Here is a 19,768-nt window from a genome sequence, read left to right on the forward strand (position 1 = left end):
TTCCGAGATATGGGAGATCGAAATTTTGGACTTTTGGCCCCTAAAAACCCTTAATTACGTAACACATAATAAAATCATTACATTGTTTGGATACATTACTGTGAGATAAACATATTTGCTTCTATAACCTTTCACAAAATATCTCTCAGTAAAGGGCTACAGATTAAAGATTTTAGAGCCCTTTGGTCCCCTTATTTGAGGGGCCAGCCCCTTTTTCTTGATTTCAAAGAAAAGGTCTTGTAAATACAAACTTTTTTTACGTTACATGTCTTAACAAAATATTTTTTAGAAAAGAGATAATCAAAGAAAACCGGAAACAATGACGACGTTTTTTCCATCTCAATTTTCGGGTCCAGGCGAGCTTCAGGGCCTTTTAAGTCAGATCAAAATGAAAATAAAATTGCAAATCTACAATCTTTTGTCTACTATTCCTGAAAATTTGAACTCAATATCTTTTATAGTTTAGGAGAACGTAGAGGGACAAGCGACCCCTCTGAAAATCGCTAAAACGTCAAATTCTCAAAAACGGAAGTGACGTCATCAATATGATAAAAAACCTATAAGGTTTAGATCATTATCTATCAGATCTGAAAGTTTCATGAAAATCGGTCGAGCCGTTTTTGAGAAATCGCGTGCACAAAATTTGTAAGAAAAAAAATTAAATAATAATTATAATAGGGAAAAAGAAACCGAAGAATAACAATAAGGTCTTCCGTTGGAAACGGAAGACCTTAATAATAAAGAAAAAGAAACCGTAGAATAACAGAAAGGTTTTCCGTTGAAAACGGAAAACCCTAATAATAATAATAGGGAAAAAGAAACAAAGCAAAAACAATAAGGTCTTCCGTTGGAAACGGAAGACCTTAATAAAGAAAAAGAAACCGTAGAATAACAAGAGGGTCTTCAGTTGGAAACGGAAGACCCTAATAAGAACTAGAGCAAAGCTCGTTGCAAAGCAACGAATGGGTCTTCCATTAATGTCGAAAGTAAAGCTAGAAGTTCCTGTAAAAAGCAGAGTTCTTAAACCAATAAACATAAGTAACTAAAACAATAAAAAATCGAATTATTCTTGGTACTAGTTTACAAAATCCGAATGATTCTAAGTACGAATAAACAAAACCCTTCTTGATTTCAAGAACGACTTAGCAAAAAAGATCGGAAGGTGTTTGAGTGCGATTTAACAATTATCGAATAATTTCAGTTACGAGTTAATTTAACTCTGAACATAAACTATTTTCTTAACCAAAATTTCCGTAAAAACCAATTTTTAAACCCCTATATCTCAGTAATGCATTGTCTGATTTTAAAACAGATTTCAGTTTTAGACTATGAATTATAAGCTCTTATTTTTGCTTTATGATTAATTACAAATTATAGTTAAAAAAAAAGTTATTATAAAAAGACTTTGTAGCCCTTCTGGTCCCCAATTTGAGGGGTCAGCCCCTTTTTTGACATCAAATGAAAGGTCTTGAAAATATAAACATATTTTCAACAAGTATTCATAAATTTTGTTAACCGCTCTAGATATATATCCGAACAACTGTGTTTAAGGGGCCGACCCTTTAACTCCTTACTGGGGCCACCAAAAAAAATTAGGTCCCATATTGTTAAACAAATTATTTTGAGCAACTTTTCTTCTACAATGCTTTTCAAATATTTCTGTTTCTCTAGATATTAATGATCAGAGGTTTGTACATCTGGCCCTTTGAAACTTATAATTACGTAACATATGACTTAGGTATGGTACAGTATAGATAAAAAAACTGTAAAAAGAAATATTTTTGCTTCTATAATAAATAGCAAATTATTTTTCAGCCCTTATTTCTTAAGTAATTATTAAAAGACTTTGTAGCCCATCTGGTCCCTAATTTGAGGGATCAGCCCTTTTTTTGACATCAAATAAAAGGTCTTGTAAATTTAAACGCATTTTGTTCAACAATTGTTCAGAAATTGTTGACCGTTCTTAAGATATCTCAACAAATGTGTTTTAGGGGCCGACCCTTAAAATCCTTACTGGGGCCATTAACAAAAATTATTTAGGTAGCATATTGTTAGGAACATTATTCTAAGCATTTTTTGTTCTATAATCCTTATCAAAATATTTTTACTTTTCTAGATATTAAAGATCAAAGTTTTGGACTTCTGGCAACCTCCAGTGCTGCTATCCTGAAAGTTGACAATGATAGGATAGGATAGGATGCAGGATGCACGATACATGATAGAAATATAAAAGTTAAGTTCTATCCTATCCTATCCTATCCTATCCTGCATCCTGTAGCCAATCAGATACGAATATAAATTTCAGAGTTATTTTGCGAAACGAAAATTGGCTAAACAATGTATTTTCAATGTCAATTTAATACGTTTTGCTTAAGCCATTTAATAATAATTATTATATCAAGAACGCGGTGCATAACATTAATGCGCGCTAAAATGACGGCGCTACATCTTTGTCAATTCGTACGCAAGTACGGAGTTACTGCGAGAATTCGACAACGTCAAAAATAGATTTCTGTATTTACTTCATTTAAAGTCTGCAAATAAATAAAAGCTTCAATTTATAAACGACTAATTTGGCATTTTAAAAGATAAACATGTATACAAGAATCAGACATTGATTCACGTTTAATATAATTTCGTCGATGCCCAATAACAGGGATGCACATTTCTGTCCGATATTAACCTGAACATATCGAATTAATAAATGTTAGCTAGCTATAAATGCTTAAGAATTTATACTTTTAAGATAACTCCGAGTGGTTTAACTATAAACGATATAAACTTCCTAAAGGAATTATTTATTTTCAGATCGTGTTTACATTTATCGCCGAACGAATCGCTCGAATAATGAGAATTACGCTCAGTTATATGTGATAAGAAAATAATTTGATAAAAATATGTGACTAAACAGTTCCTCAATAAGTGCATCGAAGTTATTTATCGGTTTTTTATGCATAAATATAATTAAATAAAAAATCTAATCGCTTACCTGTTTGTTTACGCTATTGTGTCCATCCCGCGTACGATTTAATTTTACCGTAGCACAGGTAAGTAAGTTATTCCGGTCGATGAATATTCGGTTTTAAGATTTAATTATTCATTTTGAGTACTACATTAATCGATCAAATCATTTTATTTTTAAATTTCGTTTCATTTAACTTTCATTCCTATATTTTGAAAGTATGGGATAGGATAGGATAGGATAGAGCTTATTTGCAGGATAGAATGCAGGATACAGGATATAGGATAGGATAGGATAGTTTTGTCAACTTTCACGATAGCAGCACTGTAAAACCCCTAATTACGTAACATATGACTTTGATATGGCACTGTATAGATAAACAAATGTACATGAACATTTTTGGTTCTATAATTGATAACAAATTATTTTTCGGTGAAGAGTTATTGCAAAAATACTTTAGAGCCCTCTTGGCCCCTAAGTTTAGGGGCCAGCCCCTTTTTTTCTGAAATCAAACGAAAGTCCTAGTTAATCAGAACAACTTTTGCATTACATGTCTTAACAGACTACTTACACATTAAAAGCTAGGGCCGAAAGTGCGCGAAAATTTCGTGAAAAAAATTGGTGCCAATTTTTTAGCTCGGGCGAGCTTCACCGCCTTGCGCATTTTTCAAAATATCAAATAAATAGGATCATCTACAGACATTCATCTACTATCCCTGAAAGTTTCACGTTTCTATTGCAAGTAGTTTTTGAGAAGTTACGTGGACAAAATGGTCCTCAAAATCTCGAACCGGAAGTGACGTCATCAGCTAGAAATTTTAAAATATCAAGTACTTTTGATGCTCAATATGTCCTAAAAATTTCGGTCGAGTAGTTCACGAGAAATAGCGTTCTAAAAAAGTCAGAAAAAAAAATAAAAAATAAAATTATAACTAGAGCAAAGCTCGTTGCAATGCAAGGAGTGGGTCTTCCGTTAATGTCGAAAGTAAAGCTAAAATTTCTTTAAGAAGCAGAGTTCTTAAACCAATAAACATAAGAAAATAAAACAAAAATGAAAAAATCGAATTGTTTTTTGTACGAGTTCACAAAATCCGAATGATTCTGAGTACGAATTAACAAAAAAACATTATCAATTTCAAGAACGACTTAGCAAATACAAATCCGAATGTGTAAAGGTACGATTTAACAATTATCGATTTTTTTAAGGTACGAGTTAATTTAACTTTGAACATAACACTATTTTCTTTACCAAGAATGTGGAATCAAAATTTCCGGAAAAGTCAATTTTTAAACACCTATATCTCTGTCATGCATCGGCCGATTTTAAAACAGATTTCAGTTTAATTTAAACTTAATAAACTCTTATTTTTGCTTTTATGATTAATAACAAATTATCACTCTAAAAAGGATACTATAAAAAAACTTTGTAGCCCTCCTGGCCCCTAATAAAAGGGGTCAGCCCCTTTTTCTTAATATCAAATGAAAGTTCTTGGAAATATAAACATATTTTGTTCAACAAGTGTTCACGAATTGTTAACCGTTATAGAGATATCGGAACAACTGTGTTTTAGGGGCCGACCCTTCAACTCCTTACTTGGACCACCAACGAAAAAGTTTTGTTAAAAACATTATTTTGAGCAACTTTTGTTCTACAACGCTTTTCAAAATATTTCTCCTTTTCAAGATAATAATGATCAAAGTTTTGTACTTTTGGCCCCTTGAAACCCCTAATTATGTAACATATGACTTTAGTATGGTCCTGTATATATGAACAGCTGTACAATGAACATTTTTGCTTCTATAATTAATAACAAATTATTTTTCAGTAAAGAGTTATTATATAAAGACTTTAGAGCGCTCTCGGCCCCTAATTTGAGGTGCCAGCCCCTTTTTCTTAATATTAAATAAAAGATCTTATAAATATAAACATATTTTGTTTAATAAGTGTTCAGAAATTGTTGACCGATTTGGAGATATCTGAACAACAGTGTTTTAGGGGCCGACCCTTAAACTCCTTACTAGGGCCATAAACCATAACTTTTAAGGTACCATGTTCTAAAGAACATTATTTTAAGCAACTTTTGTTAAACATTGCTTTTCAAAATATTTTTCCTTTTCAAGATAATATTGATCAAAGTTTTGGTCTTCTGGCCCCTTAAAACCCCTAATTATGTAACACATGTTTGAAATAAGGTACTGTGTAGATAAAGAGCTGTACAATGAACATATTTGCTTCTCTAATTAATAACAAATTATTGCTCAGTAAAGAGTTAAAATTAAAAGATTTTAGAGCCCTCCTGGCCCCTAATTAAAGGGGCCAGCCCCTTTTTATCAAAACAAAACAAAAGCGCGTGGAAATCTTAACAACTTTTGCATTACATGTTTTAACAAATTATCTACAGGTTAAAAGATATTTTGCAAAACGTGTTAAAATTTTACCAAAACTTTTGGTGCTAATTTTCGACCTCGGGCGAGCTTCGGCGCCGTGCGCATTTTCCACAATGTCAAATCTAAGGATAATCTACAGACATCCATCTACATATTTCTGAAAGTTTCACGTTTCTATACTCTTTAGTTTCGAAGGAGTTACGTGGACAATATGGTCCTTAAAAATTCACAAACTCTTCAAAATCTCAAAACGGAAGTGACGTCATCGGCTAAAAATTTTAAAATCGAAAGCAATTTCTATGTTCTATCAGTCCTGATAATTTGGTGAAAATCGACCAAATAGTTTTTGATTTATAGCTCTCGAAAAATTTCAGAGGAAAAATATAAAATAACTAGACACGATCTCGTTGCGAGCAACGAGGAGGTCTTCCGTCCGATTTTTAGAAGAGGAAATGACCTTGCCTTTTATCTTCATCAACGAAACATATCAGGAAATGCAGATGTGATCTAAAAGAGCGATGGATGAAGGATTATACACCCCGTTGGATCCCTAATTTGAAGGACCATCCCAATTTTATTTCATATTAAATAAGAGGTCTTTTGACCTAATAACAGGTCTAATGACCTGTAATAAAAAGAAACCGAAGGAAAAAAAGAGGGTCTTCCTTTGTAAACGGAAGACCCTTATAACAATAAGAATAAAAGGGTCTTCCGCTGAAGACGTAAGACCCTAATAATAAAAGACTGTTTTGTCTAAATCTTAACTGAAGAGTGTTTTTCAACTTGTACTACAGTCCAACAACCCTTTTATGTTGAATATTTTAGTAAGAAAAATTAAATTAAAAGGAGAGAAAGAAATAGAGAGAAAGAACAAATCTCGGCTCCGGCGAGTTTAGAACACACAGCCTTTGCAGGTGTCTCAAAACATGGCTGACGCGAAATAATTCCCAAATGTGTCTTTGAATTTGGGGCGTTTCCGCCCGGGAGAAGAGCTGAGTTTTTGTATGAGATGAAAAACAACGTGTAGGATGTCTGACTATTCAGGTTTGGTAACAGTGCGAGGTCATTTGAAATATTGATGCGTGTTTGTGTCTGGAGGGGGGTGAAAGGACCCGTGCTTGATTTTCGTCGTAAATAAATCTAAAATAGAATTTTGAGGTGTGGATCTCGGATTCGGCTAACAACAATTAGGGCAAGTCCTTAAACAATGACTGATGCATTTTACCCATGCATTTCAGTGTTAAGAATTTTTTTTTGTGTCGTTTACTATTATGTTTGTTTTATTTCAGCAGCATTGATAAAATCTTTATAAATGTAGAAATAACAAAATAAGTAACACATAAATTTATTCGGTAAAAATTTGATGACAGTAATCTCCACAGTTCAAACATTCATAAGTAGTTCACGCGCTATCGTAGATACAGACTAAACAGAAAACAAGAAATATACAGAAATATTACGTTAGGATTGAGTGAAGGGCTTGGGAGTTATAATTTTTTTTTACAGTACATGTCAAACACGACAATTGAAACTCAAATGCCAAAAACTTCATAACTCTATTCATAATGAACGAATTGGTCTGGTAATTTGTACAGTAATCTAGAATGGTACTTAGTTGAAATTAAAGGCCCAAGATCAAAGATCAAGTAAAATCGGGCCAGAAAAAACTAAATGATTTTATGAATTGGGAGGGGGGGGGTCGGTCGGTGACTTCTATATTAAAAATAGAATATTAAATTCTAAATATCACATATTACACAATTTCTAAAAAAAATACATATGTTAGAACAATGTATAAGCGTTGTTTGAAAGATGTAACTATTGATTTTTTTTTTACATCTGTTTATTCTTAGGCTCAAACACTCATAAACGGTTGAGAGTTTTCAAACCTTGTTGCAGTCACCCGTTTGTTTATATAGTTACGTGTATAAACTTCGGAGGTTTATCTTAATCCCAGACAGGCAACAGATTTGTATCAGTATATAGACATGCACAAAAAAGGAAAAAGTATATCATCTTTAATAAAAATGACTTTTTAGCGTTGTCTTCCAATCAATAAGAAGACAATCATTAAACAATGAATTTCAAATTATTTGAATCCATAAACGTCATCCCGTAACTTAAAATAAATACATGTATAATTTTTGGACGCCAATGTACATTTAGCATCTATCCAATTTACTGCATGTTACCTGTACTAGTTCTTATTCCAATGCTCAAACATTTGTGCTTAAGAGAGAGAGAGAGAGAGAGATAGAGAGAGAGAGAGAGAGAGAGAGATGAGTTAATCAAAAATTCGGTAAAGAAATTGTTATCTGCTTCTTTGATAAATCGATTATTTTTCTTTTTGTCTCATGTTTATCTTTGCCGACTAACACTGGGTGATAAAAAATTCAGCTAAGTCGGAAAATAAAATAACATACATCTTACAAATGTAGCATGATAAATTATCCCCCCCCCCTTCTCCCGAATTCACTCGTTACCCCAGTTTTATGTCTAAACGATCAGTGTTAAGCAATCGGTTAATAAGATAGGATATTTAAGAAATTTTGACCCCGATGCTTAATCACTAATCCCGCTTTTGGGCGAACATGTACATATTTGTAGACCTTAGTAAATAATTATAAACTTTAAAAGACTAATATTAAATGATTATAATCCCGATCCACCCTGCCTTAATGATCTTTTATTTAATCCAAAGTGGATAATCAGATTTTTTGTTTTAACAGTGTATCTCCACGATCGATGTTCACATCTGTTTATACCAAGGCCCAAACACACATACACGAGTGGTCAGTTTTCACACCGTATCGCAGTCACCCGGTCGTCAGGGTTAGAGAGAGAGAGAGAGATAGAGAGAGAGAGAGAGAGAGAGAGAGAGAGAGAGAGAGAGAGAGAGAGGAGAGAGAGATTACATAGTGTTTTATAATGTTCAGGAAATCAATATATAAACAACCTATGTCAATAAAAGCATGTATACATGCATGTGTGTATCTATATATGGGATTAAATACTAAGCAGTCCTCCTTTTTAAGCCGAGTAGAACAAGCATTCTGAGAGTATTGCATAAGCAATACACGTCCCCTACCGGTTTGTATTATTCTATGAAAGCTTCCAAGCACACAACTATTTCAGAGCTATTGTAAACGAGATTTCATGCTTTAATCAGAGATAAAAGAACAGAGGAAATTAAAACTATATAGTTGATATAGAAATTAAATACAAAATAGGTAAAATAATACTCTTTATTTTATCTCCTGTAATTTCGCCAAGTCTATTCTGTATTTGCTGGTAAAAATTTGTGAAAACAATGCACTGTTATGCACAATATCATTTCTTACCGTCTTTTGTACCCCGAATCAAACCAAACAGTTAAACAGCCCAACCCGACAACGAACCCGATTGTAATAATACAAAAAAAACCCTGCCTATTAAATCTATAACACAAATGCTTGACACTATTTTACAGAATTTATTTGTTTGTTAGAAATGATAAAAGGAATGGTACAAGTAACGCACGATATTATTACTGACTACATACTGGCCTCGTTTATTCAATACACACCGAACCCGATAACAAAACCGAACATTAAAAAATTGGAATATAAAAAATTAATTTTCTCGAAAATATGTCAATCAGACGCTGCAAAAGTGTAAACTTGATCTGTAGTTTGACATTTTGAAGCTGTTCAGCAAGTTTCATATTATTCCTCAAATGCATAAAGAAAAAAAGGGTGGAAAACTGAAGTGTGACAGACAGACGGACGGACGGACGGACGGACAGACGGACATCAGAGAGACGGACGGACTGACGGACGCAGAGGAAAGCTATAGTCCCATCCGGTGAAACCGGTAGGGGACTAATAACATGGGTGCATTGCTAAATGTTGTGTGCATACAGTCATTAAGATGGCAGCATTTCTTTGATGCCGGCAAGGCGACCAAGCGAACTCTAATGCGGTCGAACTGCAGGAGCAATTTAAAGAGCTGCTGACAGAAAAGCGCTCTATATTTGTACTGAAAAAAGCCGCTATTTTTTCATGTATGACAAAAATAAAACAGAAAACATTCAAATCCATCATTTTAATAATAAAACCATTAATCAAAGCACAAATAAGAGAGAAAAAAGATTCGGCACTCAGGGACTGAACCCGGGTCGCCTGGGCACAAGTCCACCACTCTAACGACTGAGCTACGCGGACCCTCGCTTCAGAACTTTGGAGTCCAAAATCTCAAGAATGCACTGATCGATTTTAAAACAAATTTCATAATAAGAAGTTATGAGAGCGTCTCTTTAGAATATAAAAATAAAAAAAATCAAATCCAAAAAATTAAAAAAAATAAGGTTTTTCATTTCCTTCCGGTGACGACCGGAACTGACGGCGGACGTTCGGATATGCGAAGGGCACTGCGGCCGTTCACTCTGTACCTTCTCTGAGAATTTGAAAGTCCTATCTTGAATACTTATTTAGAAAAATCGAGAACAAGCAAAAACATAAAATCTTTAATATCTCGGTACCGGAAGTGACGACCAAAAAACGCTCGTGTAATTTTCTTACAAATTTTGTCATGAATAAGATCTGAAAGTTTCATGAAAATCGGCTGAAGCATTTTTGAGAAAACGTGGGAGAAAAAAAAAAGAATAGAATAACAAGAGGGTCTTCCATTGGAAACGGAAGACCCTAATAATAGGGAAAAAGAAACAAAGCAAAAACAATAAGGTCTTCCATTGGAAACGGACGACCTTAATAATAAAGAAAAAGAAACCGTAGAATAACAAGAGGGTCTTCCGTTGGAAACGGAAGACCCTAATAATAATAGGAAAAAAGAACCTAAGCAAAAACAATAAGGTTTTCCGTTGGAAACGGACGACCTTAATAAGAAAGTCGACAAAAACAATATGTCTCCCCTTTGAAAGGGGAGACATAATAAAAGTTTTAGGTCAAGGTATAAACATATTGTAAGGTTGAACCAGGTTATATACCATCTATCAATGATACAAGTGAAAAGTATGTATGTTGAAGGAGTCTTGTGTAATGGTCCGGACAATATTTCATAAAACACTTGACTTTGAAGAGCAAAAAAGGTCAAGGGCAAAAATTTTGGTGGCTTGCACTCCTTTTCAATACTATCTTTCAAGTTTAAAGTCAAAGGGTATTGAGGTTACGGCCTGGACAAATTTGGAAGAAGAAGAAGAAGAAGAAGAAGAAGAAGAAGAAGAAGAAGAAAGGGGGGCATAATTATGAACCACAAATGTATACAAAACCAACCTTTGGCATTCATTTAACTGAAAATGGCACTATAGCCAGCTTAAAGATTACTAAAGGAGACAACATTACCAATTAGTCGCCTCAAGGGAGTCGATTTTTTCTAAGATCACTTTAAAGAAAAGGTACAATTTCATATGAAATGTTTATTGATGTGAGTAATATCAAAATCGGATAATTTTATACTTCTGATCCAAAAGTAAAAAGTTTCAATTATTTTGTAATGAGCTTTTTTTTCTTAAAATAGTCAACATACATTTTGATTAAGGGTGGATAGGGTAAGCTCTGACGTTCATACCTTGTTGAAAGTTATACTCACGTGTTTTACACAAGTCCTCGTAATAACCAGCATCACATCCAGTCAAACATGTCCCATTGATATTAGAACACCTGTCTACGTCACGACAGTATCCACACGTTTCACTGCAGTTATCTCCAAATGATCCTTTATCGCAAGCTGTTAAAAGAACATTTGGTATGTTGTAAACAAACCAAATTTGAATTTTTTTTTGAATTAAATAAAACAATTATTTTTTAAATCAAACAAACTTCTGATAATTAGAGCAAGTTGAAAAAATATATAATAATTTATAGTAGAACAGGATTTATATTTGTTGGGGAAATACTGGACTGATTAATACACATAATAGGCATTTGTGCATTGTTAAAAACATGACAAAAACTATGGGGATTTTTCTCCTTCGGCTACATAAGAAATTCACTGATATGATAACAGCGTTGAAGATAAAGACACATTTACTTCAACTTTTGAAAATCAGTTTCAGTGCATCATCTATTTGTATTACGCCCTCATTAAACACAAAATAAGATGCATGAAGTTACGTAATATTTTTTTATTTATAGTTTCAACAATACACTTTATATACCCACTTTAGTTATTGTTTTTGCCTATAAAGGTTCGATGGTAAGAGAAATCAGCTGATATGATTTGGAATAATCTTAAATCTGTAAAAACAGTTGTATTGCCTACAACGTATCAATTAAATTAAAATTAACAAAAATATTGAAACTTTTGTTCACGGATAATCTCTAAGATTATTTTACAATCGATACCTTATATTTAACTCAGTCATTTTTTCAATAATGTCTGTACATAGTTTTTATTACCATCTCGACAGTCATATCCCTGCCATCCAAGGTTACACCCAGAATCACATGAACCATTAAATCTGTTACATCCATCACAGGTGTCGGTACATTCGTGAACACAGTCTGGTCCAAAGAATCCGTATGGGCAGGCTAAAGATAATAAATAATGCACCAAACGCTTAATATATGAATACTGATGCTTGTCAATTCTTCAAGAAAAATGTTAGTAAAAGTTGGTTGAATTAAGTCAGCATATATTATATATTACAAAACCTCTATTACCATTATGACAGTCATATCCCTGCCATCCGGGGTTACAGCCAGAATCACAAAAACCATTGATGCTGTTACAACCATCACAGGTGTCGTTGCATCTCTCACCACAATCCAGTCCGAAGAATCCGTATGGACAAGCTTCATTTAATATGTTAATTGTGTATAATAAAGTAAATCGGTTAACTAATTACTGTTAACCTATAATGAAAGCATTATTGTTTGTTTTGGATCATTTTATTTTGCCTAACAACAGTCAATTTTGCCAGTAATCACAACATACAAACACAATATATGTACATATCTGTCATTACCTTCTTGACACTCATATCCCTGCCACCCAGGGTTACACCCAGAATCACATGAACCATTGAATCTGTTACATCCATCACAGGTGTCGTTACATTTGTGAACACAGTCTGGTCCAAAGAATCCGTATGGGCAGGCTAAAGATAATAAATAATGCACCAAACGCTTAATATATGAATACTGATGCTTGTCAATTCTTCAAGAATTTTTTTAGTAAAAATTGGTTAGATTAAGTCAGTACATATTTTACATATACAAAATCCCCATTACCAGTATGACAGTCATATCCCTGCCATCCGGGGTAACAGCCAGAATCACAAGAACCATTGATGTTGTTACAACCATCACAGGTGTCGTTGCATCTCTCACCACAATCCAGTCCAAAGAATCCGTATGGACAAGCTTCATTTAACATGTGAATTGTGTATAATATAATATATCGGTTAACTAATTACTGTTAACCTCTAATACAATTATTATCTTTCATTTTGGATCATTTTATTTTGCCTAACAACAGTCATTTTGTCAGCAATCACTACATACATACACGATGTGTGTACAAGTTTTTCAATACCTTCTCGACACTCATATCCCTGCCATCCAGGGTTACAGCCAGAATAACAAGAACCATTGAATCTGTTACAGCCATCACAGGTGTCGTTACATCTGTCAGCACAATCCAGCCCGAAAAATCCGTATGGACAAGCTACATTTAATAAATGAATATTGAACCAAAAGAAGAAAAAAAAAGTACATAGAATCAGACTCTGACATTTGTTTAACTGACCAGTGCAATATAGGAACTTAAAAGATAATTGAAGGAGAAACATAACCATTAAGTCGCCCCCAGCTTGAGAACTGTATCTTTTAACGCATCATATATGTACTTTAAGAACATCATTTTATAAGTGCTTTGGTGTTGGTTTGATTTAATGTAGATAAAGCAATCATTCTTATCTATGCCGTGCAAGTAAAACAATTTGTCATGACAAGGTAAAATATTATTTGCTAAACATTTTAAAAAAAACATAGTAATGTATGCAATATTTTCTTTTTCTTTTTTCAGTACATGGGTTTGAATTGGAAGTCCATATCTGTTTGAACGATATTACTTACATGTTGTACACAAGTCCCCTTGATAACCAGCAGCACATCCAGTCAAACATGTTCCGTTGATAGTGAAACACTTGTCTACGTTACGACAGTGTCCACATGTTTCACTGCAGTTATCACCAAAGGATCCTTTATCACAAGCTGTTTTAAGTAAAGAAAAAGAAATCTATATCTATCTTAATAACAAACCAAAATTAATTTTTGTCATCTATTTATAAAATTATATAAAACAATAATTGAAGAAAAGCAAAGAAACTGTTTCAGAACTAGAGTTGCTTGAAAACATATAGATTAAGGATGTTGTTTACTCAGAGTTTGAGTTCTCAAATTCAGATTGTTATAAAGTTTAATGTCATGAGTAAAATTTGTTCTAAATACATAAATTGTTATCGAAATGAATATTTGTTGACCTAACATTCAATGTTTTACTATATTATGGAATTAGGCTAAAACAAGATTTGAGTTTTAGCAGAACAAATGGAATTCGATGAATTCAATGAAATATTTGTTGAAGTACTATAATATTAAAAGTTTAGACTTGATTTGTTAGTCAACATAATTTTACATATGTTTTGTTGGTTATATCTCACTTTTCAGTTAGATAAGCGTATGGCACACACTGCAAAATATTGAAAAATATGCCTAAAAAAGATAGAAGATATCATATCTCAAATTTTGATCATTAACCTCACATAACTGTTATGTCAGCAGAATCAGGTTAATATAATTAGTTTATTACAATAAATGTTTAAGTATTATCATCATTTATTTTTTTGTTAAAGGTATATGTTGCGTATTTTTTCATGTTAAGAAATATTTGATCTATTTTTTTATTTAATTTTGTTATAAAAAAAAAATATCTTCACAGTGAATTACGCAGTTTATATCAATCGGGTTAAAAAGATATAAACATTAAGAAATAATTTTTATAATTATTTTTGCGTCCACAAATACATCATTTGAATAAACTCCGCCTTTAATCGGTCACGTGACACCACGCTCAGTCTATCACAACAACAATGTCGACGACGATAATGATAGGAATACCCGTAATATCGTTAAGTTTGACAGGTTTGGCTGATAAAAAAAAGGAGACAGACTGATACGGATAGGAACACAATGAAGATTGTCATCGGAGACCGTGTAGATTGATGGAATAGGAGTTAAAGCCGAATAGAACTTAACTTTAGTAAGTTTTTATCATGAAGTTGTAGGGGTTTTGCTTGTCAGGTTCATACGTGCTCCATGTGTTCCATGTCTTTACTTTAGAAGTTATGAACCACAAGTGGATTTACGTTTAGAGAAATTTTGAATAAAGAATAAATAAACTCTCAGTACATGCATCCCTCAGGGAGAGGGGGTATCCACCCATTTTACCCTGTCGTTGATACTAAAATAGTGTTTCATCTTTATCATACATAATAAGCAATTTATATCGTTTTACATTAATGAATAACGGAATAATAATGCTTCGGGTATCATCTGATATAAGAATTATCCAATTTAAGATATGATAAACGTGATTCTGATTTGTAAACAAACTCTTCTACCATCGTGTTTTCAATACAAGGTTTTCCCGGACTCATGCGCAGTGGCGTTACAAATAGCCGATCACATTGATATTCATCAGACGTGTAGCAAAGTTTAGTGACAAATAACTAAAGAAAGAATGTTTTACGGGCCAAGAGTTTGTGAAACGTGTAATTATAAGAAACATGATGTATATTTTTACTAATGTTGACTCCAAATACGCCACATATACCTTTAAATTGAAAAAAAAAATGGGTAGGGATTTGAAAACTGGTAGAGAAAATTCAGACTGGAATATCTATAAAAATTGTCAATGAAACCTTAATGCTTTGTACATTGTATCTATTTAGTGCCACTGCCATTCATACACAGTATTACATTATTAAAAGAGTCTAGTCATCTGCATTATTATAACAGATAAGAAAATTTCAATCACACTGTAAAATCTTTAATGGTTTTCCTTAAATTTTCCAAAAAAAATATCCAGTGGGCATTAAGTCGAAAAGTAGTTCATTGACCTACTTTTTGAAAGTAAAAATTAACAGTACAAGGAATGGTCTATAACACACAATAAATGTTTGGGGTTTTTTTCATTATCATCAGTGGATTTTTTAATGCACAAAATATGCATTTGTTACATTAATTGATACATGAACACAACAGGAACTATATGAGTCTTGTTCCCGTTGGGCTAAACCAAAAAATATGCTTGGATGATAACAACTCTAACATGATGACATTATTTTTTTTCAATTTTGATTTTGAAAATCGGTTTCGTTGCATTTATTTGTTTCACACCATCATTACACACGAAGTAAGACGTGAGCAGCGAGTCATTGTCTTGTTATTGCTTTTTTTTATTTGATAATGTGTAAGTTTAATATTATCTTAGGAGCTGATAGTTCAGAGTTTGATAGATGTAGACATCAGCTTAATTGATTTGGCGTAATCTAAAGACAGTAATAAAAAGTTATTTAATTTAGACAGTATATAGACAGTACATACAAAATACCAAAACACGACTGTTGAAAACTATAATTATATTTGTTTTGTCAATGAACATTTTCTAAACATAATTTAACTTTCAGTGCAATATATTGTGCCTAGTAACAGTCAATTAATCAGTAAACAATAAAACTGTGCACAGAGTTTGTACAGATTTGTAATTACCATCTTGACACTCATATCCCTGCCATCCGGGGTTACACCCAGAATCACAAGAACCATTGAATCTGTTACAACCATCACAGGTGTCGTTACATCTGTCAGCACAATCCGGTCCAAAGGATCCGTGTGGACAAGCTAAAGGTAGAAAATAACGTATGTAAAAAAAAACTAGTTATATGTATAATAGATGCTTGCCAATTCATTCACTAAAATGTAGTTTAAAGTTGATTTTAATTTTTTTCTTAAAATAAATTATTTTTCGACTGACATGCTGCACATGTTTCCCCATGATAACCAGCTTCGCACCCAGTTAAACATGACCCGTTAGTGTGGACGCACTGGTTTAAGTCACTGCAGTGTCCACATTCTTGTTGACACTCAGCCCCATATAGTCCTCGAACACATGCTATTGAAAAAATACATTGCTTACTTCCATAATAAAGTTGGTCAATAAAAAGAAACAGTAATTAAAGATGCTAGGTCCGATTTTATTTCAAATTCTGAGTATTCCAAGTATGTTTATAATAATGGACATTGCAATAGTTTTCCAAGTGAATTAAGCCAAATTTAAAAAAAAAAAAAATAACTGCAAATTTTCTATCTGCTTAACATCTTTAACATAGTATACAATGGTTCACTTATTTTTTTTCAGTGTATGGATTTGATTGGAAGTTCATATCAGATTGAACAATATAACTTACGTGTTTTACACAAGTCCCCCTGGTAACCAGCAGTACATCCAGTCAAACATGTCCCATTTATATTGGAACACTGGTCTATGTCACGACAGTGTCCACATGTTTCACTGCAGTCATCACCAAATGATCCTTTATCGCAAACTTTTGAGTAAAAAATGTAAACTTAGTAAGAAACTATATTTAAATTCTGTCGTCTATTAATTGAATTATATAGAACAGAAATTTTGAAGAAGCAAACAAACTATTTCAAAACTAGAGCTGATTGATTATATCAAAATTTTTATAAAATAGCAAGATTATTTTTGCACTTTCAGGTAAAATATTGGCACGATTAAATAAATGCGCAAATATACATTAACTAATTGATAAATATCATAAAATACAGGGATTTATTCTTGTTTGGCTAGATCAAAAATATTATTGAATGATTTATTCTTTTTTTAAGACTCGATTCCTTTGCATTATTTTTCTCTGTTACACCATCATTACACACAAACCACCATTACACACAAAGTGAGTTTCGTGCAACGACTTGATGACTTGTTGTATTCTAATTAGATAAAATGAACTGAAAATAATCAAGTTTTATTATTCTATCATGGGCAATTTTCTTAATTTGATGGTGGTATATATCGTCTCAATTGATTCTGCTTATACAGTAAATAAAAAAGAAAGCCCGAAGCACAACTGTGCAGAACTGTAATTAAAACTGTTTGTCCATTGACATTTTTTAACATTATTTTACTATGGGTACAACAGTCAATTAATCAGTAAACAGTAAAAATGCACACAATGCATTTACATATTTCTCATTACCATCTTGACACTCATATCCCTGCCACCCGGGGTTACACCCAGAATCACAAGAACCATTGAATCTGTTACAACCATCACATGTGCCGTTACATTCTTCTAGACAATCCGGTCCAAACAATCCATATGGGCAAGCTGAATGTAATAAATAACACGTAGATTTGATTTATAAACTAGATACTTGTATAATAGATAATTGCTAAATCATCCACTAAAATGTAGTTAAAGTTAATTTTTATTTGTTTTCTTAAAATGTATTATATTTCCACTCACGTGCTTCGCATTTTTGTCCATGATAACCAGTTTGACACCCCATTAAGCATGACCCGTTAGTGTTGACGCACTGAGATAGGTCACGGCAGTATCCACATTCTTGTTGACACTCAGCACCATAATATCCTCGATCACAAGCTATTGGAAAATACAATGTTTACTTACACATTAGAAGTTGGTCAATACAATGTAACGATAATGAAAAATAATGTTGACAAAACAAGAACAAAGAACATTTTTCCGGTGATATCTAAAACAAATGTATACATATATAACGTTGATATAATAATAAACTAAAAACAAAAAAAATATGTACAACAACATTAAAAAAATGTTCTGAATTGAGTTCAAGGTTATAGTCAGATCGTGTTTGTCAGTTAATAATGAAGAACGTTGGCTTAAATTTATCTTTATATACCATACATTTCAAAATCTATTGTTAAAACTAAAGATACATGCGCACATTATCTCTATGGATATTATATGATCTTAAATTCATGTAACATAAAAAAAACTGTATTGTTTCAAATTTCTAATAACTTCTTTGCTCTTTTTGTTTTGTGCCTGTTTGTTTTATACAGCATCAGTTTGTTTGATTTAAAGGCATTATATTTGTTTATTCATCTTGCAGAACAAATCAGTTTTGTTTTAATGTCGGCTTTTTTGAAGGACAGGTTTTTATACTCAGTCGTGACGTTGCATATTGGTAACAAAACTATTTAAAGACATACACTTGGAATAAGAAGTGATCGTTAAAGCTGACATGAATTCATAAATATGCATTATTTCCCTTTTATCTCCGACTAACGCCATATTAGTTGTCGATTTCTATTGTTCTGTTCATCGCTACACACCCCCTATATATGGCCGAGAGGACTATTCATGCTTCACCATTCAGGAATTTCATATACCCGAACTAGTTACCTTGGACGAAAAGACGCATAGAAAAGCGTTTTGAAGAAAAATAATATGACAACCACTGCACTGGCAAGATTTATCCAATAAATGACGAAACAAGACAGACTGAAATCCATGCGCAGATACTTTCAAAATTCAAAATTTCAAAAATGTTATAACATCGCACATGCGCAAACTACACACTGTGGCAGATCGAGCAATGTCAATGATCCCGTGGATTTTAGAAACGGAGCGTTTTTGCAGGAACGGATGTTACGTTGTTACTTTCTTGGATTTACTATCTTTTAGCTACTGTGTTGGATGTAGTGCCGCCGGGGTATTCAAAAAGATGCAGACGTTATGCACTCTGTATGAACGACACACGTGTTCGATGTGCATGCGAAGTAAGGCAGCACTGTTAGTGCAAAAATAATATGAATACCTGCGAAATCCTTTCAAAGAATAAATATTTTTTGTATTTCATTGATTGTTGTTTCCTTTATTCTTTTATTACAAACATTTTACTACAATGTGTAGTTCATGCATTTTGAAGTCCGTGCAACCTGAATGCCTTGGTCGGAAAGCAACCGACCGTAAATTTCTCAACAGGTATATATACCCCAGTGGTAGTAGAGGAGCGATCGAAAGTAATATGGCGACCAAATGCTTTTATGAATTCATGTCATCTTTAAGTATCAATTTGTTAATAGTTATTTAAAACCCGACGAACAGTAAATCATTGCACAGAAAGAGAAGTCACTACACCATTGGTGGCGTTAAGATATAAAGCAAAATCATAGGACTATACACAATCTCGTATATCTTGATTTATAGAAATGGTGGTGTTCGTTTATCTATAAAAGTATGAAGTTTCCCGTTACAGGTAAAAGTAAGACAACAATAAAAAATCGCAACCGTTGTTAATGGGTTACACTAAGACCATACTGTGGTATCCATGTATAATGCAA

General features: G+C 32.9%; 1 protein-coding gene across 1 annotated transcript in view; it reads right to left on the bottom strand.

Annotated features, from left to right (window-relative positions):
- The window catches only part of LOC128170034 (multiple epidermal growth factor-like domains protein 11), a gene marked incomplete at its 5' end in the record, with an annotated part of 64,474 nt that extends 46,433 nt beyond the window's left edge, over positions 1-18,041 (bottom strand). Inside the window, 5 exons of the mRNA XM_052836022.1 lie at positions 16,123-16,254; positions 16,388-16,525; positions 16,821-16,958; positions 17,634-17,765; positions 17,975-18,041. Of these exons, the coding sequence (XP_052691982.1) occupies positions 16,123-16,254; positions 16,388-16,525; positions 16,821-16,958; positions 17,634-17,765; positions 17,975-18,041 (607 nt within the window). The remainder of the gene's footprint in view (positions 1-16,122; positions 16,255-16,387; positions 16,526-16,820; positions 16,959-17,633; positions 17,766-17,974) is intronic.
- Positions 18,042-19,768: the final 1,727 nt, after the last annotated feature.

The sequence above is a fragment of the Crassostrea angulata genome, unplaced genomic scaffold (assembly GCF_025612915.1).
Source record: "Crassostrea angulata isolate pt1a10 unplaced genomic scaffold, ASM2561291v2 HiC_scaffold_287, whole genome shotgun sequence".
Classification (NCBI taxonomy): Eukaryota; Metazoa; Mollusca; class Bivalvia; order Ostreida; family Ostreidae; genus Magallana; species Magallana angulata.